The 22,343-nt window shown below is 40.9% G+C and overlaps 1 protein-coding gene across 3 annotated transcripts in view; it reads left to right on the top strand.

Moving 5' to 3' along the window:
- Positions 1–22,343, top strand: part of PRKCZ (protein kinase C zeta) — a 46,826-nt gene that overhangs the window by 23,241 nt on the left and 1,242 nt on the right. For all 3 annotated transcript variants that reach the window (XM_074558300.1, XM_074558302.1, XM_074558301.1), the window contains 12 exons: positions 841–972; positions 2,826–2,907; positions 3,201–3,253; positions 5,228–5,416; positions 7,796–7,893; positions 11,754–11,840; positions 12,298–12,433; positions 12,913–13,000; positions 14,021–14,140; positions 15,762–15,841; positions 16,380–16,469; positions 21,612–21,727. In XM_074558300.1, the coding sequence (XP_074414401.1) occupies positions 841–972; positions 2,826–2,907; positions 3,201–3,253; positions 5,228–5,416; positions 7,796–7,893; positions 11,754–11,840; positions 12,298–12,433; positions 12,913–13,000; positions 14,021–14,140; positions 15,762–15,841; positions 16,380–16,469; positions 21,612–21,727 (1,271 nt within the window). The remainder of the gene's footprint in view (positions 1–840; positions 973–2,825; positions 2,908–3,200; positions 3,254–5,227; positions 5,417–7,795; positions 7,894–11,753; positions 11,841–12,297; positions 12,434–12,912; positions 13,001–14,020; positions 14,141–15,761; positions 15,842–16,379; positions 16,470–21,611; positions 21,728–22,343) is intronic.

Here is a 22,343-nt window from a genome sequence, read left to right on the forward strand (position 1 = left end):
CAGGCAGTTTTGGAGTTGTTTTTCTTTCCTCTGGGCAGTGCAGTCTGGGTTTCTCCTGATGGGGTTTCTCCTGGCTGCACAGATGAGGGGATGGAATGAAGTCTTGTTTTCTACAACTGCCAAAATACAGCAATAATTTTATACTGGGTCTGGGTGACTCCTTGGTGTGCAAGGATCTCAGATTGTTGTTTGGCACTTTGGGTGGATGAAGTGACCATAGCAACATACACTGGAACAAGGGTTTAAAATCCTCTCCTGTTAAAGTCAGCACCAGGATGTCTGGCTTCCTCATTTACCCTCATTTTGATTTAACTCACATGCTCTTTTCTTACATATGTAAAAATACCACAGGTTTTTGATGCTCAATGTAACACAGAGGCTTGATATCAGACATGATTAATGGGTTTTAATTATGCAAAGTTTCTACCACTGTTAAAATGTATAGGTGTAGATGTAGAACACTTTTTATGCATTGCCTGCTTAACATTTTGTGCCAGTGTTTTCCAACACAGTCAGTGTGGGTGCTTCTTATACATAATTGTGTAGTACAAACTTCTGGCAGTTTTGTTTGGGTGATCTCTGTCAAAACCTGAGATTCTAAATACACTTATTCTCTAAAAATGATTTGCTAATGTCACACTGTAATGTGCTCCATATGCTTGAGGTATTTATTTAAAAAGAACTGCATTTAGCTGAGTTCTGGGTGTGAAGCATAACCCTCAGCTATTATTATAATTCTGGACATTCTAAAATTATTACTGAACATCTGGTGGGTGGCTGGGATGGACTTTTTGCAGCAGGGATTGCTCCTGAAGTGATGCTGAGCTTTGTGCCCTGCAGAGAGCTTACTGTGGCCAGTGCAGTGAAAGGATATGGGGCATCGCAAGGCAAGGCTACAAGTGCATCAACTGCAAGCTGCTGGTCCATAAACGCTGTCACATCCTTGTCCCACTGACCTGCAAAAGGCATATGGTGAGTGTGTGCTCTGGCCAGGGCTCAGGGCTGCCCCTCTGGCCTCTGCTGCCCTTGGTAGATGGGTCCTGAGTAATGAAATGTGGGCCTGGCTCTGGGTTTGTAACACCTGGGAGTGTTTGGGTTCCAGTTTGTGTGGAGGACAAGCCTTTGGATTGTGAGCAGAGAGAAGGTGAGAAAGAAACCTTGTGATGTGACTTCAGTGTGCTCAAGCTTGAATTTGACCTCTCCATCAGACACTTGTCTGGTTTTCAGCTGTCTGGAGGGCCTGGAAAGGCCCAAGGTGGCCTTGGGGCAGCCCGCGTATCAAAGGACCAGAAGAGGCTTCAGTTCTTCTTTCGGTCTCTGTGTTTATTAATTGTTTATCTAAAAGATTTTCTTTCGGCCCGACAGAGCTCTGCTCAGCAGCCAGCCATGAGCACACTCCCCTGCCCTCCGGGCAGTCACCTATCTTTATACCCATGGTTACGTGTACAATATTTATCATTTTTCCCCAATACCTTTCCCCCTTATTGCCCGGTGCACTTTTAGTAATGACCAATCCCAAAGTGCCACCATCACCAAAGAAGATGGAGGAGAAGAAGAAGAAGAAGAAGGACAGGACACGCCCCAATTCCTCCATCTTACTTCTCTAAACCCCCCTGTACAGAAATCCTAAACCCTGTGTCTCACCCTCTAATTAACCAATCCCTTCACCATTCACCCCGGTGAAACCCTCCTATCCTCATACAGGTGTCGTCTCCTGTGTAGGATCAAAGTGCAGCCCCCAGACACTTCTGGAACATTCCAGGACTCCCGAGCCCCCCAAGGGTGCTCTCGGTGACACCTCAGTCCTGAGGTGCTGAGATCCCACAGACACTGACAATCTCAGAAGTTATTCCTTGTAGCCTGTGGCAACGTTTTAAGAACTAAGGCACTATGTATAATATATATGGTGCCTTAGTTCTTAATTTCTACATATGATATTGTTCTACTATAGAACTAATAGTCTTGGTAGAAATCATGTATTAAACATTCCAACCTGGATGTACTAATATATTTCTGTATATAATTTCTGCACTTCTCTTTTCAGCAAGGCTTATTGCTTTACTGTTCCTGCCACCTCCGTTTCTCCTGTACTGTTCTCTCTGTGGCCCTCAGTCCATTGCCAATGCTGGTGTCTTTCCTGGGCTTTAAACATCAAATCATTGAAACATCTGTGTATCTCAATTTTAGCCCTTTCCTGTATTCATCCCCAGTATTTCACTGGTGGTTGTGTCATATTTGTGACTTAAAGCAGTGATTTTCTTTGCTGCTGTTGTCTGTGACTTGTCTTCTCATTGCCAATTCTTTGCCAATTACTTTCTTCATGCTGCTGTACTTCCTGGAATAGTCCTGCTTGTCTTGGGGATGAGCCCAGGGCCCAAATGCAATATAAAATATCTGTTATTGTGGTCTTCACTAATTCATGCATAATGAACAGCAATTCATGTTTTTATTAAGCAGGAAAGGAATATGCCAGTGCTGTAAATGGAGTGTGTAACATCGTGCTGAAGTGTTCACTTGGTTGTAGTTCCATGTGAAACACTCAGAGGTCTTTAAGTAGAATAAAATGTTGAACTTTGCTGTAAAACACCCCACTCTCATTTTTAGCAGACAGCCAAGCACCTGTTGTAGCTGCAGGGAGCAGCTAATGCAGCATTGAGGTTTTGGTGGGCTGGTTTTACCATGCATTACAGAATGTTCATATTTGGATATATAGACTCCAAAATCCAGTTTTCCTGGTGGGAGAGGGGAGGATCTGGTGGGGTTCCAGGCAGGGCAGTGCCAGGGCTGCCTGCCCAGGGGGTTTGTTGTTTGTTTGTGTTTGGCAGGATTCGGTCATGCCTTCCCAGGAACCTCGCTTAGATGACAAAAACGATGAGGCCGATCTCCCTTCAGAGGACACGGATGGAAGTGAGTGCTGTCTGACTTCACAACCCCTCTTGCCCTCATTTCTTCCTATTCCTGTTTACAAAAGTGGAAAAATCTGGTCAACTGGTCAATATGGTCCAGTAATGTTTAAAGCAGCCTGGTCAAATTATGGTCAATATGGTCTAGCAATGTTTAAAGCTGGCCACAGCTTTAATGTTAAAATAGTTTAATGTTAAACCTGGCCATAAGCTACTAAATATCTTTCAGTTTATTGATTTTTAAAACTACTTCAATGAAGGCTTTGATAACTTCTATAACTTTGATTTCTTTTCCAGTTCCCTACATTCCTTCAAACCGGAAACATGACACCATTAAAGATGACTCTGAGGTATGTTCTTAAAATATTTTTGCAGTTTGTATTTATGTACTCCAAATCAGAGTATGAACTAGGTTGGAAAAGGCCTTTGAGATCGTCAGGTCCAACCTAATTATTCACTGTTTTATAAAATAGCTGATTATTTGTTCTGGGCTTCCTGCTGTTTTCAAAAGTCTGGGTTTTTTTTTTTTTTTTTTGAACATTGATAATTTTAAAGCATTTTTATTGGAATTTTTTTTCATATTTCTTGTGTGTTAAGCTGTTGTCATTCCACTCATGATCCAAGATACCTTTTAGCATTTTTGTTTTCTCGCTTCCATTTGTTGGAATAACAGTGATTTAGCAGAGGGTTTGACTTTTATGGTCCTTACAACAGATGGTGGCTTTGCCATTGCCTTGTGTGCTGTCCCTAATGGATGCTCACCCTTTGCCACCCTCAGGCTGTTCCTGTGGAACTTGGTTCAGTCTGGTGACCCATGAACTGCCCAGCTCTCTGAGAGGATTCATTTAAATAATACCCAAACATTTCTGCCCAGCTCCTGTGGAAACACAAGCAGAATAACCTACACTTAAAGTCTTTTTTCAGGTCTTTTGTAGAGGATCTGACTCAATCTCTGCACATCAACAATGTTATTCCTTTAGAGCAGTCTGAAAAAATCTGAATATGCTTCAGTTCTAAAGGGCATAAAGATATTTCTTTAGAGAATGCTTCTGGCATGTTTGAAATAAATAGGATGCACTCTGCACAGCACTGGTGGATGTTGTGCTGCTCCCCTCTGAGCAAGGCTGCACCTTTTGCCTTTGCCTCCACTACAATGCCTGTCACTCCCATTCCTTTCACACTCGAGTAGCTCCTGCTCCTGCCTGACTGCCTGCCTTGTTTTCAGTCATGTAGCTACAGAATTTTATCTGAAATTCAGAAATGGAAGGGTAAAAGTTAAAAGCACATCAGAGAACTATAATTGCTCATTTAGGCTGTGGTCAGTGCTCAGGTTTGTGTTGAAATTTGGGAGGTGCTGTTTGCTCAGCTGTCCTGGATTGCACTGCTCTGGTTGTCCCACCTTGGCTTTGAGCTGCAATGATTTAAGGTATCCTACAGAAAGGAGTTGGTGTTCTGGGAGCTTTGTCTAGAATCTTTAAGCTCAGAGCAATCTCTTCTAATAGCAGTCAATCCTAGATCAAGATTCTTTATATAAACACTTTCCACAGTTCTGCAGAATGCTGATCTGTCTGCAAGTACAGTGTGTGAGGTCAGATAAAAATAGGCCACAGAAGTGTGTCAAAGCCTTGGGTAGATTGGTAAAACCTGAAAGTCCAAGTACCTGCTGCATTCATCCACTTCAGCTGCTCCATCTTCAGTCCCATGTTTTCACCTCTCATTCCAGTAAATAGCCAAGATGATAACATTTCTCTTTTTAAAATAATGAATTTTAAAATAACATTCTTCATAGAATATTTCCTGTGAATTCTGAGACTTGAGAAATTGAGATCTGCTTCTGTGTGTTCCCAGGAACCTGTTAGAAATCTTAATTTTCATTCAAATTATAGTGAGCTGAACACAGACAAGTATATTCATTAGCCAATGAGTGTTTCCTTATTAATCCTATTTTTAGATAGCCTTTATTAATTTGTGCTGTATCTGTCAGAATTGGAACAATGCTCCTCACTTTGTGCAGAGGATACAATGTACATCTGGGCTTCAGGAATTTGGATAAACCTCATTTCTCAAGGCACTGCCTTCTGCTTTCTAGCAGGGAATATGAAAATGATTAGTTGGATGAACAACTGCCTTGGAAAAACCAGTAACTTTGAGTAAGAACAAACCCAATATTTCTAAACAAATGTGTTCCAATCAGCATCCAGCCCTGGGTGCCAGTGCCAAGCAAAGTCAGCAAATTCTGTCCAGTGCTTAAAGACCTCTCTGCTTTCATGGTTACTTGCTATGGAAATGTCTTCAGTTTCTAGCATCTGTTTCTTTTTATACAGGATCTCAAACCAGTCATTGATGGAATGGATGGAATTAAGATTTCTCAGGGGCTTGGGCTCCAGGACTTTGATTTAATCCGAGTTATTGGCCGTGGAAGTTATGCCAAAGTTCTTCTGGTTCGGTTAAAAAAGAACGATCAGATCTATGCTATGAAAGTCGTGAAAAAAGAGCTGGTCCATGATGATGAGGTAAAAGTCTGTGTTAATTGCATTCTTTTACATGCTGTAAAAACTTACCATGCTTTAACAAAAACCATTCAGCTGAGCAAGAAGCTCATGTTTCAGACAGAGAAGTTTTTCTGACTTTTGAGCTCGTTTGTCATCAACTCTGAATGAAGCATCAGGATGAAATCTGACAGAGATGTCCCTGATTTTAATAACAACTAACAATTACTAATAGTCCTGGTAGAAATCATGTATTCAACATTCCAACCTGGATGTGCTAATCTGTAAGTGATGAGATAAATGGGGTGGATTTTGTGCATTTAATTTGGAAAGAAAGCAAATGTGTTTTCCAAGGAAAAGCATTGTCTGTGTGTCAGAAAAGGAGCTGAAACTTTGTTCTTGCCCTCATGCTGGCACAGCCTATGTGCAAGTCACTCAGTATTCTGAAATATTTCCTCCATGAGTTCAAAAATTATCCTGCTGCCATTTGAGATCCCTGTGTTTTTGTCTGCCACAGAAAGCTGCTGCATTTCTCCATTATTTTCAAAATCCTTTAGATTTTTTTAACTACAAGAGCTCAAGTGCATGAGTTTGGGGGGAAAAATTAAAAAGGGAAAGGTTTTGGGGTTTTTTTTTTCATCATTTTCCTATAATACACTTTTTTGAAAGTAGGATGTTTGTGCAAAAAAACCCCATCAAACCACTATTTTAAGTGCTCTTTGTGTTGGTAGTTTCAATAGGTGGCTCTGTCATCTCTGTCATTATTCCAGAGGCTGAGTTCGTTCTCCTAAAATCCTTTGGCTCTCTCATTTATTTGATGTTTCCTTTTTATGAACCCAGATGAGGCTGTTGTGTGGTTTATTTACTGTTTTCCTTTTTAGCATGTGTTTTTCCAAGAAGGTGGGAGCCAAAGCCAAGTCCTGCTTAAAGAGTTGTGCAGCTGTTTGAGAAGCAGAGGTAGATGAGGAAAGACTTTCTGGAATTGTGGCTCTCATAATTACATTGAAGATAGAGCTAATTGGTTTTTCTTTTCTCTAAGATAGGTATAATGAAATTCTGGGAATTGATAGGAAATTCAGTGAATTCTGTGAGTGCATGAGATATTGCAAGTAATGGAAATTTCACCTTAGAAGTGTTCCACAAAGAAAGAAAATCAATTACACAGCAAGTATCAGCATGTTTAAATGAGCTGGTGCTTTCAGGGCATGGCTGCTGGTGGAGAGAAATGAGATGGAGGGAAATCAAATACCTGGGCTTCTGTTCAGGTTTGCTAAGCTTGGTTTTGTTATAAAGCACTGGTATAATCCTAATGCCAAGTGCACTAATGAAGAGTTAATTTAAAGGCTCTTAAAGAGAAGCTCATTTAGTTAAACCAAGAAGAAGTGCACATATTTAGTGCTTTATTCAAAATTGGATTTTTGGCTCTGGATTTTGATCTGGACTCAGGTTTACCCCTCCAAGGTGATGGATCTTCACAGGGGTGCACACACAAAGCCTGACAGGTTTCTTTAATTGGATGGTGACAGTTCTTGGTTTCCTCTGAGACTTCAGTGTCAGCATCCATCCCTGACAGGAAGGTCTGATTTCAGTTTTGTATTTGTCTCCAGATTGGCTGGGGAGCTGGGAGTATCTGTGGGAAATGCAGAATTTTTAGAACAATTACAGTTCTGGTGTATTGGCAGGGTCCTGAGTGTTTGCAGGGTGATCAGAGCATTGCATGAAGGGTGAATATCTGCTGCTAAACCAGCTGGCTCTGATATTTAAATTGTGTGTGGTTCTATGAAATAAAGCTTAAATGCTTTGTTATCACAGCTCTGAGTTTTGCAGCACTGTGCCAGTATCATGAGAACTGGGTTTATGGTGTGGTTTTGCACTGGGTATTCAGGACTTGTTCCTGTTGAAGGATTAAAGAGATCTGTGATGCTTTTCATGATTTTGGCTGGACCAACTCGGCAGGTTTTGGTAGTTTCATTGAATTAAATTTGAATTTCAGATGAGGAGATGAAGTTCAGTTCACTTGAACCTTTTAAAAGCTGGAGATTCACATTGTTTGTGTTACTGGCATGAGCTGCTACAGCAGCTTTGGGATCATTTATGTCAGAACTGGATTTATTTCCATGCAGCAGTGTGAGCACTTCATCAAATATTGCAGATGTGCTTTATTAACAATGGCTTAGATTTTGTACAGGCCTTCCATAAATGGTTAAATAACTTCTGAATTTATAACTGAATTACAATGTTTTATAATTTCCTGCAGGTTTTAAGGGGTCCTTGCCTTTCTGAAGAGCAGTGTGACAATGCCAGTGTGTGTAAGCAGCACTGTGGTGCTCACAGGTGCTTTTCTGGGAATACCCCCAGGGGTTGTCCAGCAGGAGTTCTGATTGTTCAATTCCTCTGTTCCAGGATATTGATTGGGTACAGACAGAGAAACATGTGTTTGAACAGGCATCCAGTAACCCATTCCTAGTTGGTTTGCACTCCTGCTTTCAAACAACAAGTCGGTAAGAAAGATCTGAAATTCTCTTTTTTCTTTTTTTTCTGGAGAATCTTGATCATTGTGCTAAACTGCTTCCCCCAAAGCAAATGTAACCACTGCCAGCACACAGCCAGGGATTTTTGGAAGGGAAAATCAGCATTGTCAGGGATTCAGCAGTCAGGCCTAGGGGTGTGTGGGGCTGTGGGTCAGAGCTGAAGGGGAATGAGGAAGAGGAGGAGGAGCTGTGCTGCCCTCCTAGCCCAGCCCTGTGGCAGGGGGAGCACAGAGCTCCCAGCACTGCTGCTGGGCAGGCCAGCTCAGTTCTCAGCACTTCCTAAAGAGCCTGAGAGCTGGGCTGCCCAGTGATAATATTGAATAATCATATAAACCCCTACCTGCACAGTGCTGCTGCTACCTAGGAGGCTTAAGAGCCTTTAGCCCACATCAAAGCAGTGTGGGATTTTTAGAAAGTGCTTATTTAACTCTTAACTCAGAAATACTAATTCTTTGTCCCTGTGTGCACAATCCAAACTGGATTATTTGCTGCTTATTTTGCAATTGGAATATGAAGAAAACAAGAAATTTCATGTCCATACCTGAGTATGTTCCTGGGGAATTGGGATATTTTTTTGTTTTCACAAGCACCTGTTTGCTGTTACACTTTTATAATGCCTCATAATCAGAAAATTGTCATTTATTCAACTTGCAATGTAGAGTGCAAAGTTTTAAATTTTCATGGATTATCCATTTATCTTTAAGAATAATCACCTGGTTTCTTTTGCAATGTGAATTGTCAAGTTTTAAAATCCAAAGCCATGCACTGTACCTTTTCTTCACCCAAAATTTCACCTCCCTAATGGTGGAGCAGAGGAAATCTTCCTGGCAGGGAAAACAGAGATGAAGGAGCTGATCAGTGCTCTGAAGGTACAGGGGCCAAGGAGTGTTTGGAAGCAGGGACAAAGAAATAAAGAACGATCTCCAGAGGTCACTGAGTGAGGATTTGACAAAAAAAAACTTGTCAGAAAAAATAAATAAACATTTACACAACTGAGAAACTGTTGGGAGAGGCTCTTAAGTTAAACCAACATTCCCAAACTCTTTTTCACCCAACACCAGGTAGAATTGTGCACCTGATATGAAAATTCAAGTGGTCAGGCAGGGTGAGGGATTGAGGAGATTTCTTGTAGCTGCTGAAACCCAGCAAAAGGCTGAGTCAGCAGCAGGATCCTGTGCATCCCTCTGTGGCACCGCACTGACAGAGCTGAGGAGCAGAAATAGGAAAAAAACCCCAAGCTGAACAAAATCAAAGCTTTCTGTATTCCTGCTGCATCTTTGTGAGTCCTGCTTTTCCAGCCCAGCTGCTTCTTGCAGTCAAACTCTAATTTTTTGTTGGTAACTTCAGCCATTTGCCATGGATATAACCATAATGTCATGAATTCACAATTTGATTATAGCTGTAAATGTTAGAAAATCATAATTATGACCTCATTTACATCAAGCAGGAAAAGCACAAAACTGATTCCAAGTGAATAAATTCATCAACATCAGATTGTGTTAAGTGGCCCAAAGAAAATGAGTTGTAATAGAACAGGTTGTGACAAGGGTACTGATGGGGGAAAGCTGCAAAAAATGTTCTTGCTCTTGAATATGGTTTGAAATAAGTTTTTAACACAAATGTGAGAATAATTGATGCTGTGTGCAGCTGTGCATTGTTTCTGATACTGATGATGCTTCTTTCATTATTGTAATAAAATATATTATTATTTATTTATTATCTATTTATTATTGTAATAAAATATGCCCTGGACTTGCCCAGAATTGCCAGATAAATGTCTTCCAACAGCCTGGACCCTCCATCCTGCAAACCTGCTGGTGTTTCAGTAAATTCCTCTGATCCCAGCAAGGCCTGCCACTGCTGAGATTCTTGAATATGACTTGGCAAGGAAATTGCAATTTCAAGTTCTGAATGGTGGTAAAACATTGGGGACTTCTAAATAGGATAGGAAAGCTGGAAGCAAAGAACTCCAGGAGTTCTGTAATAAAATACTCCAAGCATTGTTATGTATTTTGTTTGCTGCTTATTTAATTTCATTTTAACATTTATCTTCTTGTGGGGAGGCCACTCTGAGTTCTGCCAGCTGGATTTTGTCCAATAGATTTTCCTGGTTTAACTTTTAACACTTTTTAAGTGTTTCAAATGAAGAATCCTTTTCTAAAGAACAATCAAATCAGCAGCCAGAGTGCTCTGAGAGACTGGAGCCCGTGTTCTCCAAAAGCAATGTTTTCCAGTGGGAGCATGTGTGGAAAGGAGCTTTCAGCTCATGGAAAATGAGGTGTACAAGGAAATTCTGGGCCAGCCCAGCAGCTCCTGACCTTGGCAGCAGTGCCTGGATCATATTTTCCCAAGGATGGAAGCTTTCCTGCAGGCTGGAACAGAATCCTCCTCTCTGCCCAGCTCCACCTGCATCTCTGGCCCTGCTGCCCTTGCCCTGCTCTGGAGCAGCCTGGATCAAACATTGATTTTCCAGAGGAACAGATGAGCCCAGAGCTTCCATCTGGTGCCTGTGTTCTGTACAGTGTCACACTTGTTTAATCCATAGAATTATATATTAATACAATTATTAATTATAATGAATTAATTTATACAGATAAATGCGGCGGCATTTAAATAAGAGGGAGTGTTCCTACAGAACATACATCAAATAAGTGCTCCTTTTTTCCCATCCTAAATAGTTCTATTAGAAAATAGTCTTAAATAGTATTTATAAGAAATAGTATCTGAGTCAAGAGTGGAAGTGAAAATGGCTCGGATGGGAAGAACAAAAGCAGCTTTTCCCTAAATAAAGGGAACATTCCTACAAAACATACATCAAATAAGTGCTCTTTTTTTCCCCTCTTAAGTAATTTTATTAGAAAATAGTCTTAAAGAGTATCTATAAGAAATCCAGAAGTCTGAATCAAGAGTGGAAGTGAAAATGGCTCAGATGGGAAGAATAAAAGCAGCTTTTCCCTAAATAAAGGGAACATTCCTACAAAACATACATCAAATAAGTGCTCTTTTTTTCCCATCCTAAATATTTTATTAGAAAATAGTCTTAAATAGTATCTATAAGAAATCTATAAGAAATAGTATCTGAGTCAAGAGTGGAAGTGCAAATGGCTCGGATGGGAAGAATAAAAGCAGCTTTTCCCTAAATAAAGGGAATATTCCTACAAAACATACATCAAATAAGTGCTCTTTTTTTCCCATCCTAAATATTTTATTAGGATGGGAAAAAAAGAGCACTTATTTGATGTATGTTTATTTTGATTAATATTTATTTTATGTTTTATTAGAAAATAGTCTTAAAGAGTATCTATAAGAAATCCAGAAGTCTGAATCAAGAGTGGAAGTGAAAATGGCTCGGATGGGAGGAATAAAAGCAGCTTTTCCCTAAATAAAGGGAATGTTCCTACAAAACATACATCAAATAAGTGCTCTTTTTTTCCCATCCTAAATAGTTTTATTAGAAAATAATCTTAAATAGTATCTATAAGAAATCTATAAGAAATAGTATCTGAGTCAAGAGTGGAAGTGCAAATGGCTCGGATGGGAAGAATAAAAGCAGCTTTTCCCTAAATAAAGGGAATGTTCCTACAAAACATACATCAAATAAGTGCTAAATATTTTATTAGGATGGGAAAAAAAGAGCACTTATTTGATGTATGTTTATTTTGATTAATATTTATTTTATGTTTTATTAGAAAATAGTCTTAATTAGTACCTATAAGAAATCCAGAAGTCTGAATCAAGACTGGAAGTGCAAATGGCTCGGATGGGAGGAATAAAAGCAGCATTTCTGGAGAGTTTCCTTGGAATGCATGAATTATTTTCTGTAATTCCAGGTTGTTCCTTGTCATCGAGTACGTCAATGGGGGGGACCTCATGTTCCACATGCAGCGGCAGAGGAAGCTCCCTGAGGAACACGCAAGGTATTTCTGCTGTTTTGGGCACTTGGATCCTTAATTTAGGGGGTCCTGCCTGGGAAAAAATGTAAATTTTCTTTTTTAAAGAACATGAATATTTTAAGAGAGCAAGCAGTTCATCAGTAGTAGCAATTATTCCAATTTACTCCTCCTTATTGCTTCATATTTAGGCTTGCTGTGTGGAATTTTCAGAAAAAAAATCTGTGGAATAAAGAATAAATATTATCTTAATTGGTAAAATGAAAAAAAATCATTTTTAAAATTTATTTTAAAAATCTCATTTTTATATAGAGAATGTCTTATAAGAAGTGAGTGTCCTTATCAGTAAATGTATCTTAAGTTTTTTATGCTATTCATAGATAAAACTTGGCTGTAAAATGGTGTTTTAAGAACAGATATTTAAATTGCACCAGCTTTTCTACTATCTTAATGCTAATATGAACTTTCTCCTTTTTAATTTCAGGTTTTATGCTGCTGAAATTTGTATTGCTCTAAACTTCCTACATGAAAGAGGCATCATCTACAGAGATCTGAAACTGGACAATGTTCTCTTGGATGCAGAGGGTCATATCAAATTAACAGATTATGGCATGTGCAAGGTAGGATTTTCCTGCCCTTTCTTCTGTCACTCTTAGAGAACACTAAGAAAATTCATTTTTATATTAACACCAGTGTTACTGAGCCCAGAATTTGGTTGTGGAATTGGAATTTTATTCTGAAAAATGTAAGTGTTGAATAGAACCACATTTGGAACTGAATTGTTATAGAAGTTTTTTTTCCTCAATTTCTACTTGAAAAGAACTTCCAAATTGTTTAACTGATATTTTTTTAATGTATCTGTAAGCAAAATATTATTACACACATATTGTAACTCAGTTTTAATCAACTTTGCTGAAGAGAACCTCTGGAATCCTAGGCCATTTTGAGCATTGTGAATATTTATTTTGTGAAAGGAAGCTCTTTAAACTCCCTGACTTGGAGTTTTTAGTTTTTAGTAACTTGGGGTTTTTAGTGTAATTAAAGGAAATACCCAGAAAAGGAGGTCAGGTTTTAATTTATAAATGATTTCTGCATGTAGGAAGGTTTGGGCCCAGGTGACACTACAAGCACTTTCTGTGGGACACCAAATTACATTGCACCAGAGATCCTCAGAGGAGAAGAATATGGTAAGGCATAACTAAACAACCTCTAGTTACAATAAATATAGCTGTAACTTGGTTCAAATTAAATTAATCTTTTGACTTTCACATTTCTGTGTTAATATATAATAAAACTTGAGTGCTTGTTATACAGTTTAAATTTTTTCCTGAAATAAAGGGGTTTTTTTCTCTTCCTATCACTCATTTCAGCTTGTTTTAAATCATACATGGCCTGAAAAATATTTATGAAATGATACTATAGGAAAATATTAAAACTGCAGCTTTGCTGCCTGCAGAATGTTCCCCTGCATTTGTCAGCCCAGCTGAGATTGCTCAGACTCCCCCAGTGGTGTGTAAATCATGTCAGGGGTTTCAGGATCTCCTGGGGTGACTTTAGGATCAAATCCCCATTTGTGTGTTTAGCCCAGAAATAAGTTTAATGGGCATTTGCCTGTTTAGCCCAGAAATTAATTTTCCACTTTTCTCCAAGGAAATATTTTCCTGAACTGGTTGAGGGAGGAGCCAATTAAAGCTGCTTTCTAGAGGAACCCCTGTCACAGATAGATTTTATGAAAAATCCTTTTGTTAGGATTTTTTTCTTCTGAGAAGCTGAGAGACCTCAGAAACAAAATGTAAGCAATGATTATCTGCTGCTGTGGAATGCAACAGGTGCATCTTGATTGGCTTTATGTGGTTGTTTTTAATTAATGGCCAATCACAGTCCAGCTGTCTCGGACTTCCTGGTCAGTCACAAGATTTTATTATCATTCTATTTCTAGTATTTTCAAGCTTTCTGGTGAAATCCTTTCTTCTATTATTTTAATATAGTTTTAATAGAATATATATTATAAAATAATAAATCAGCCTTCTGAAGCATGGAGTCAGATCCTCATCTGTCCCTTCATCCTGGGAACACCAGCACAAACCCCTTTGGCGTTCTCCCCAGGTTTGCCCTAACCCAGGGCAGTGCTAAGAGCAGCCATGGTTTTGCTGTGAGAGCAGTGGGATCCCAGCAGGGCTGGCTGAGCTCTCTCTGTGCCCCTGCAGGCTTCAGCGTGGACTGGTGGGCGCTGGGGGTGCTGATGTTCGAGATGATGGCGGGGAGGTCCCCGTTCGACATCATCACTGACAATCCCGACATGAACACTGAAGATTACCTCTTCCAAGGTACAGCCTCGGCCTTTGGGGTGCCTTTGGGGTGGGTTTTGGGGGGATACATCTCAAATGGGGCAGTGTCGGGTTTTCGGCTGTCTGGAGGGCCTGGAAAGGCCCGGGGTGGCCTTGGGGCAGCCCGCGTATCAAAGGACCAGAAGAGGCTTCAGTTCTTCTTTCGGTCTTTATGTTTATTAATTGTTTATCTAAAAGATTTTCTTTCGGCCCGACAGAGCTCTGCTCAGCAGCCAGCCATGAGCACACTGTGCTGCCCTCCGGACAGCCACCTATCTTTATACCCATAGTTACGTGTACAATATTTATCATTTTTCCCCAATACCATTTATTCTTATTGCCCGGTGCACTTTTAGTAATGACCAATCCCAAAGTGCCACCATCACCACAGAAGATGGAGGAGAAGAAGAAGAAGAAGAAGGACAGGACACGCCCCAATTCCTCCATCTTACTTCTCTAAACCCCCCTGTACAGAAATCCTAAACCCTGTGTTTCACTCTCTAATTAACCAATCCCTTCACCATTCACCCCGGTGAAACCCTCCTATCCTCATACAGGTGTCGTCTCCTGTGTAGGATCAAAGTGCAGCCACCAGACACTTCTGGAACATTCCAGGACTCCCGAGCCCCCCAAGGGTGCTCTCGGTGACACCTCAGTGCTGAGGTGCTGAGATCCCACAGGGCACTTTCCTTGTCACAGAAAGAGGCTTTGTCAGGGATGAGCCATTTGTCGGTGAGGGGAGACTCAGACACTCAATAGGAGTGATAGCAAATTCCGTTTATTGAAGAGAGCATCAGACACTTATACAGCAAATAATAAGCTTATGAATATTCTGTAAGCCAAGCAATCTATTGGTTAAACTATGCCATGAACTCTTCCTCATTCCTTAGGGGTTCCATCTCTCTTTTCTCATGTCTCTCACTGTTTGTTATCCCACCACAGCCAGGCCCAAGGACACTGCTATCTGTGCAGGTGCAGGGCTTGGAATTAACCATGGATTTGTACTTTTCCAAACTCCCAACCTTTCATGGCACAGCTGGGGCTTCCTTTCCCACTGTTACCCCACAGTGCTCCCAGCTCCAGAACGGGCAAAGCTTCTCTAAAGCAGCTCCTGCACTTCTGGCATGTTCCTACGGCTTCTATGGCATGAACTATGCACTTCTGCATAATTCCAGAATCTGGCATGTTCTTCTTGAAGGGCTGATAGCAAATCAATTTCTGGTTAAAATCACACTTTGCCCTATACCAAGGAGTGAAACTTTTATTCACACAACAAATAATAGCAAAAGGTAATGAAGGTAACATATCCTTAGGAAATCCTGCAATATCAATAAAACAATGCCTTTGTTTGTTCTGCTTTGAGTTTTTTGAGAGGGAAAAAGACAACTGTTGGATTTGTATTTTGTTTATTTGTAGAAAAAACTCTTCATCAAAATTGGTACTTATTGGTCAACATTTATGCTTGAATTCCTATAGCTCCTTTTGTTTCCATGATTTTTAAAAATTACTCTATCTTCCATTTTCTAACTGGTTCCACACCAAAATAATAAATGTTTGTATTGAATTCATGGTCAATGTCACAAACCAAAACCCAACATTGCTGTTTTTAACCCTGTCACAGTTATTCTGGAGAAGCCAATCCGGATTCCAAGGTTCCTTTCTGTCAAGGCTTCCCATGTGTTAAAAGGATTTTTAAACAAGGTAAATAACACTCTCTTATTTTTAGCATCTGAAAGCTGGAAGTCAGAGCTTCCTGTTGAAAGTGATACAGTTAAGAAGTTAATCTGCTTACTATTAAGAAAATCTATAAAACTTTGGTATCCTCTATGTTAAAAACCCCATTTAGTCTCAAAATTACTGAGGGAATTCCACAGCATAGGGTTGGTGTTCAACTGGGTGCAGGCTTTTAAAAAATAACTGTAGCTTTGTTATAAACTCTTTTCTGTAATATTTGTTACTCATTTAATTAAGCTGATTGAAACTGAAGAACCATTATCATAAATGGAAAAAAAAAGGATATGAATTATTTTAAGAAGTTGTAAAAGATCATTTAAAAATTGAGTTTTGAACAAATTTTATTAAAAAAAAAAGATGAAGCATTCATTGCTAGCCATGGTGTGTTTATCCCAGCAGAGTTTGCAGAGTCATGGGAGTGCTGGAGTCATCTCTGTGGGCTTTTGGCAAACGTGGGCTGCAAGTGGCTTGCAGTGTGTAATTCCAGTGTCTGTGTTTTCCACAGGATCCCAAAGAAAGGCTTGGCTGCCAGCCCCAGACTGGATTTGCTGATATCAAGTCTCACACGTTTTTCCGCAGCATAGACTGGGACCTGGTAAAAATCCCTGCTTGTGGTTCTGGGTGTTCCAAAGGAATTATTCATTAATTTATTAATTGTGTGCATAGACTGGGACCTGGTAAAAATCCCTGCTTGTGGTTCTGGGTGTTCCAAAGGAATTATTCATTAATTTATTAATTGTGTGCATAGACTGGGACCTGGTAAAAATCCCTGCTTGTGGTTCTGGGTGTTCCAAAGGGATCATTCATTAATTTATTAATTGTGTGCATAGACTGGGACCTGGTAAAAATCCCTGCTTGTGCTTCTGGGTGTTCCACAGGAATCATTCATTAATTTATTAATTGTGTGCATAGACTGGGACCTGGTAAAAATCCCTGCTTGTGGTTCTGGGTGTTCCACAGGAATTATTCATTAATTTATTTATTATGTGCATAGACTGGGACCTGGTAAAAATCCCTGCTTGTGGTTCTGGGTGTTCCACAGGAATCATTCATTAATTTATTAATTGTGTGCATAGACTGGGACCTGGTAAAAATCCCTGCTTGTGGTTCTGGGTGTTCCAAAGGAGCCATTCATTAATTTAATTTATTAATTGTGTGCATAGACTGGGACCTGGTAAAAATCCCTGCTTGTGGTTCTGGGTGTTCCAAAGGAACCATTCATTAATTTATTAATTGTGTGCATAGACTGGGACCTGGTAAAAATCCCTGCTTGTGGTTCTGGATGTTCCAAAGGAGCCATTCTTTAATTTATTTATTATATGCATAGACTGGGACCTGGTAAAAATCTCTGCTTGTGGTTCTGGGTGTTCCAAAGGAGCCATTCATTAATTTATTAATTGTGTGCATAGACTGGGACCTGGTAAAAATCCCTGCTTGTGGTTCTGGGTGTTCCAAAGGAATCATTCATTAATTTATTAATTGTGTGCATAGACTGGGACCTGGTAAAAATCCCTGCTTGTGGTTCTGGATGTTCCAAAGGAGCCATTCATTAATTTATTAATTGTGTGCATAGACTGGGACCTGGTAAAAATCGCTGCTTGTGGTTCTGGGTGTTCCAAAGGAGCCATTCATTAATTTATTAATTGTGTGCATAGACTGGGACCTGGTAAAAATCCCTGCTTGTGGTTCTGGGTGTTCCACAGGAATTATTCATTAATTTATTAATTGTGTGCATAGACTGGGACCTGGTAAAAATCCCTGCTTGTGGTTCTGGGTGTTCCAAAGGAGCCATTCATTAATTTAATAGTTGTGTGCATATGAACAACCCTGTTGCAAACAGGGACAATGGATTCTAGAATGTCCAAGTAGTGGTCATAGTACATCAAAACCCAGCTGAATTCACCAATTCTGAGACTCCTAAAATAAGCAGGATTATTGAGGTGGGTGTCAGGGTTTAGTGAGCTGAGCAGGATCAGTTCCTTTTGCTGGGGATGTGGCAGGAGGGCAGTGGGGTTGTTTATAAAGGAACTCTGATTATAGTTTGCAGATTTTCTTTGGTACTGCTGAGGGGAGGGAGGTTTTTGGTTCATGGTGAAGATGACTTGCATTTCAGTGGGTTTGCAAGGAAATATTGTATCAAAATTGGGTTTTTAAATCTTCTGCTGCTTGGTAATTGTGTTACCTTCTGTCTCCAGTGCAGAACCATCCCAGAAATGCCATAATAACATTTATTGACATTTGAGCATTAAAGCTGTAGAGTCAGGAGCACCTCCCTGTCAGCATTCCATTTGGAATAGGTAGTTAACAATTGGAAAGTGTGTCTGTAGGATTTCCACAGTCTGGGAAGGCTGCAGGAAGTGTGGGAAGAGGCAGCACTAACATGAAAGAGTTCAGATGAGAGAAAGCTGCACAGTCTCATTTTCCTTTGAAGCTGAATTTCATTGTAACATTGAACATTCTTCAGAGAGCACAGTGCAGAAGGAACTGGTGCTTTAAAACACCTGATGTTTACAAAATCATCCCAGTAATGAGAACTGTCTTTAATTTTGTCAGATATTCCTTGCTTGGAGTTCTCCCTTCAGCCTTAGTGGGGTTTCTTTTGGTTTGTTGTTGGGTTTTGGTGGGGTTTTTTTGGTTTTTTTGCTATCCTGTGGTGCCCCAGTGCAGCTCACCTGGGGGTGTGGAGCTGTGTTTTGTTTATTTGTAGAAAAAACTCTTCATCAAAATTGGCACTTCTTATGCTGATTGAATTTTTACATTTTCTAACCTATTTTATGATGGAAAGCTTTAATATTAAATCCTTATTTTTTTTTAACATGGAAGATGTAGGTGATCTGTTTTGTGGTATGATCAGGACAGTACTGCTCAGGAGGATCAACGTCAGAGAAATTCGAAGTTAAATTTCTAATAAGTTTTGGCAAATGTACTCAGGAAAAAAATGAGAAAATACTTGGAAAGCTTTTTGAGTTATTAGATCTCCTACTCACCACCTGCATTTCAAAGAAAACATTTGGACTTGAAAAGATTTGGAAAAGCTTTTAAGTTGTACCAGAAGGAAAGGAGTCTAACACTGACTTTAAAACTTGTTCTGTGTGGAGCTTGAGCTAAATGGAAAAATAAATCCAGGGCAGGAGAGCAGAGAGCCCAGAACATTCTCCTGGTGTTCGTCATCCCCAGGGTGGCACAGCCCAGGGCACTGAGGCTGCTCCCTCTGCTGTGGGACGGCTCAGCAGCACCCAGGGCACCCCTGCCTGGGGTTGTTTTGGGATATTCACTCACTCTTCTCTCAGTGCCTGTCCCATGGGGTTTAACTGCGCGGGGGTGTTGTAATCTTTGCTGCAGTCCCAGCTCTCAGGCTCTTCTCCTTTCTCTGCAGCACAGTCCTGTCTCTCTTCTCAGGGGCTCCTCCTGGGCTCTTGACCCACCCCTATTTATCTCAGTTACCTTCACGAGCTACAGCTGCTGCCCAACTAAGGACCCTGCAGCTGCAGCTCGTTTAGAGTAACTTAGACACACATAGGTCTTACAATACAACATATATTCAGGCCCCCACATTTTCCCCTCTTTTCTTTTAACAATTATACAATCACTATACACATACAGTTCCAGCTCTCAGGCTGCCACAGCTCTCAGCTGTCTTATCTTCTATAGTCTTCCCAGCTCTCTGGCTGCTATTCCAAAGTCCCAGCTCTCTGGCTGATATTCCATAGTCCCAGCTCTCGGCTGTCTGGGGGATTCCATACCTTCTCTCTCTTGATGTTTGGCTGCATGTTCGTCTTCACACGGGGCCACCAATTGTTGTAATCTTTGCTGCAGTCCCAGCTCTCAGGCTCTTCTCCTTTCTCTGCAGCACAGTCCTTTCTATCTTCTCAGGGGCTCCTCTTGGGCTCTTGACCCACCCCTATTTATCTCAGTTACCTTCACGAGCTACAGCTGCTGCCCAACTAAGGACCCTGCAGCTGCAGCTCGTTTAGAGTAACTTAGACACACATAGGTCTTACAATACAACATATATTCAGGCCCCCACACGGGGGCGTGAACGGCCCTGGAATCCGGCTATCTGGTGAGGGGCGAAGGCCAGGGCCCCTGTGCATCCAAAACCAGCCCCCCTCGGCGGCTTTGGCCTCAGGCTGAGCTGGGGGATAGCTCGGAGCAGCGCGGTGAGAGACGAATTAGGAGGCGACCACTTGCTGGGGGTAAACTGTGGGTTTATTACAGAAGAACCAACAAGGAGGGGAACCACCCAGCAAATGGCCCCGAGCAGGGGGCAGGAGAGGGTTTTAAGGGAAAAGGGGGGAAGAAGGCAGGGAAACCCGGCTATCCAATAGAAATACATATTTGGAGGTACAAAACATAACTGATATACCAAAGTAACCAACTGTTATAAATCATAGGAGGGGCTCCGGGGCTACAGCCAACCATAACTCCCAGAGAAAAGAAAATTCTCGAAACCTGGGAGGAGAAAAAGAGTGATTGACTGACCCCAAGGAGGAAACAACTTTCACTTTATAAGAGAAACCAAGGGAGGAGCAGTTTCATTTCCATAGCAACATAACTGGCAGGGTAGCAGCAGGAAGTAATACAGAAAATGGGGGGAGCAAACTAACGAACTTAAGAACACACCACAGCATTTAACCATGAAATGCTGGAGTAAGAACTGCAAAGCCACAGCTCCTGTTGGCAGGCAGGGATTTTCTAGAGCTGTTTTTTCATTCATTTTCTCAAGTTTAGGGCTGCAGGTTCTCTCTATGGCTGATTTAAGAGGGCTTTTATGCTGTACTGAGTATAACAAAGGAGGAAGTTTGATGTTTAACCCCTTGTGGGATGTGAATGTGTGGCAGCAGCTCACAGGGACTGTCCTGCCACCCTGCTTCAGTTTATAAATATTCATTTTGCTGATTCCTTCACGTTGCCATTCTTGTTTGGGAGGAGCTGATTGTTCCTTCCTCAGGAGTTTGATTTCATGGTGCTTTCCCAGACCTGATCATTGATGAGATGTTGATGTATTAATGCACCACCCTGTGACAGTTTCACAATATCCTCCTATCTCCATCTCTACTTCCTGTGCTCTTGTCTGAAACCTGAAATCCAAGATTTTTCTGGGATTTATTCCCTGTTTGGTTTGCTCTATACCAAGCATCATGAGAGATCCTGGCCTTAAAATCAGGTTTTTATCTGATGTTGGTAATAGAAGTGATCATTTTGGTCAGTGGTCACTGCTACTCACTCACCAGCTACCTGTCCTAAGTTAGATTATGGATTATTATAGATTAAATATCCTAAGTTAGATTAAATGTCCTAAGTTAGATTATAGATTATTATAGATTAAATTTGTAGCCCTGACATTTTTTTACCTGAATATAAATGTCAGAATTAGAATGTTGGTGTCTGTGCTATGGATTGGACTGTGTGACAGATTGCACACAAATAAGAAGAAAAGTAGGTCAATTTGTCAGGAACAAAAGTAAATATATTGTGCTAACTGCTGTATTGCAGCACTGAGGGAATTTATCAATCCTCAATCCAATCTACCAATTTAGAGAAAACCTAAAAGGCTGAATTATTTGTGGCTTTTTATTTTAAAATGCAGAGCAGTAACCGCGTTGCTTTCAGGGCATACTACTTGGTATTTTGATGTTCCTTTCCAATGGCATTTACAGCAGCTGGATTTGAGTTTCCTGAGGGATGCTGTAACTCTTGCACTCTGTAACTTTGTCCTTTCCCCACGTTTTGGCAGCTGGAGAAGAAGCAGACGACGCCCCCGTTCCAGCCGCAGATCACGGACGATTACGGCTTGGACAACTTCGACACGCAGTTCACCAGCGAGCCCGTGCAGCTCACCCCAGATGATGAGTATGTGAGGCAGCTGCACGGCTGCCATCACTCACAGATTAGCTGGAAATCACTTAGACACTATTTGTGTTGGTGTGGTTGGGTTTTTCTTTTCACAAAGATGGGATGGTGTTGGAGATTTTTTCAGAGATGGCTTAGAAAGCAGCTGTGAGGAGCAGGTTCTCACAGCCTGCTTCTGTAAACAGCAGAGGTTCTCAGGTTGTTTTTAACTGCAGGTAGGGGTGACAGACATGAGGGCCTTGGGGGCCTTGCACATCAGAGTTCTCAGGCAGCTTTCTCATAACAAGTGGATGTTCTATCTTTGACTGTTTTGGGAAAGCAAGAATAATTTTGAGAACCCAAATCTTGGTATTGGAAACATAAGGAGGAGTTGGTGTGTTATCTCTGACCTATTGTGAGCTCAGATTTTGCAATATGCATGAAGTGAATTAACACTGTTATAAAAAGTGCCTGATTGATCAATAAGTGGGAGTCGATGCTGACCAATGCAAGGTGGGTCGTCTCCCCTCCAACTTCAATAGGATGGGACTGCTGGGGTGCCTTCCTTGAGCTCTTATTGCAGCATCGGCCTCATTGTGTGGTGGATGGCAAAAGCTCAGGTACAGCCAGCAGCCAA

Source organism: Zonotrichia albicollis, chromosome 25 (assembly GCF_047830755.1).
Source record: "Zonotrichia albicollis isolate bZonAlb1 chromosome 25, bZonAlb1.hap1, whole genome shotgun sequence".
NCBI lineage: Eukaryota > Metazoa > Chordata > Aves > Passeriformes > Passerellidae > Zonotrichia > Zonotrichia albicollis.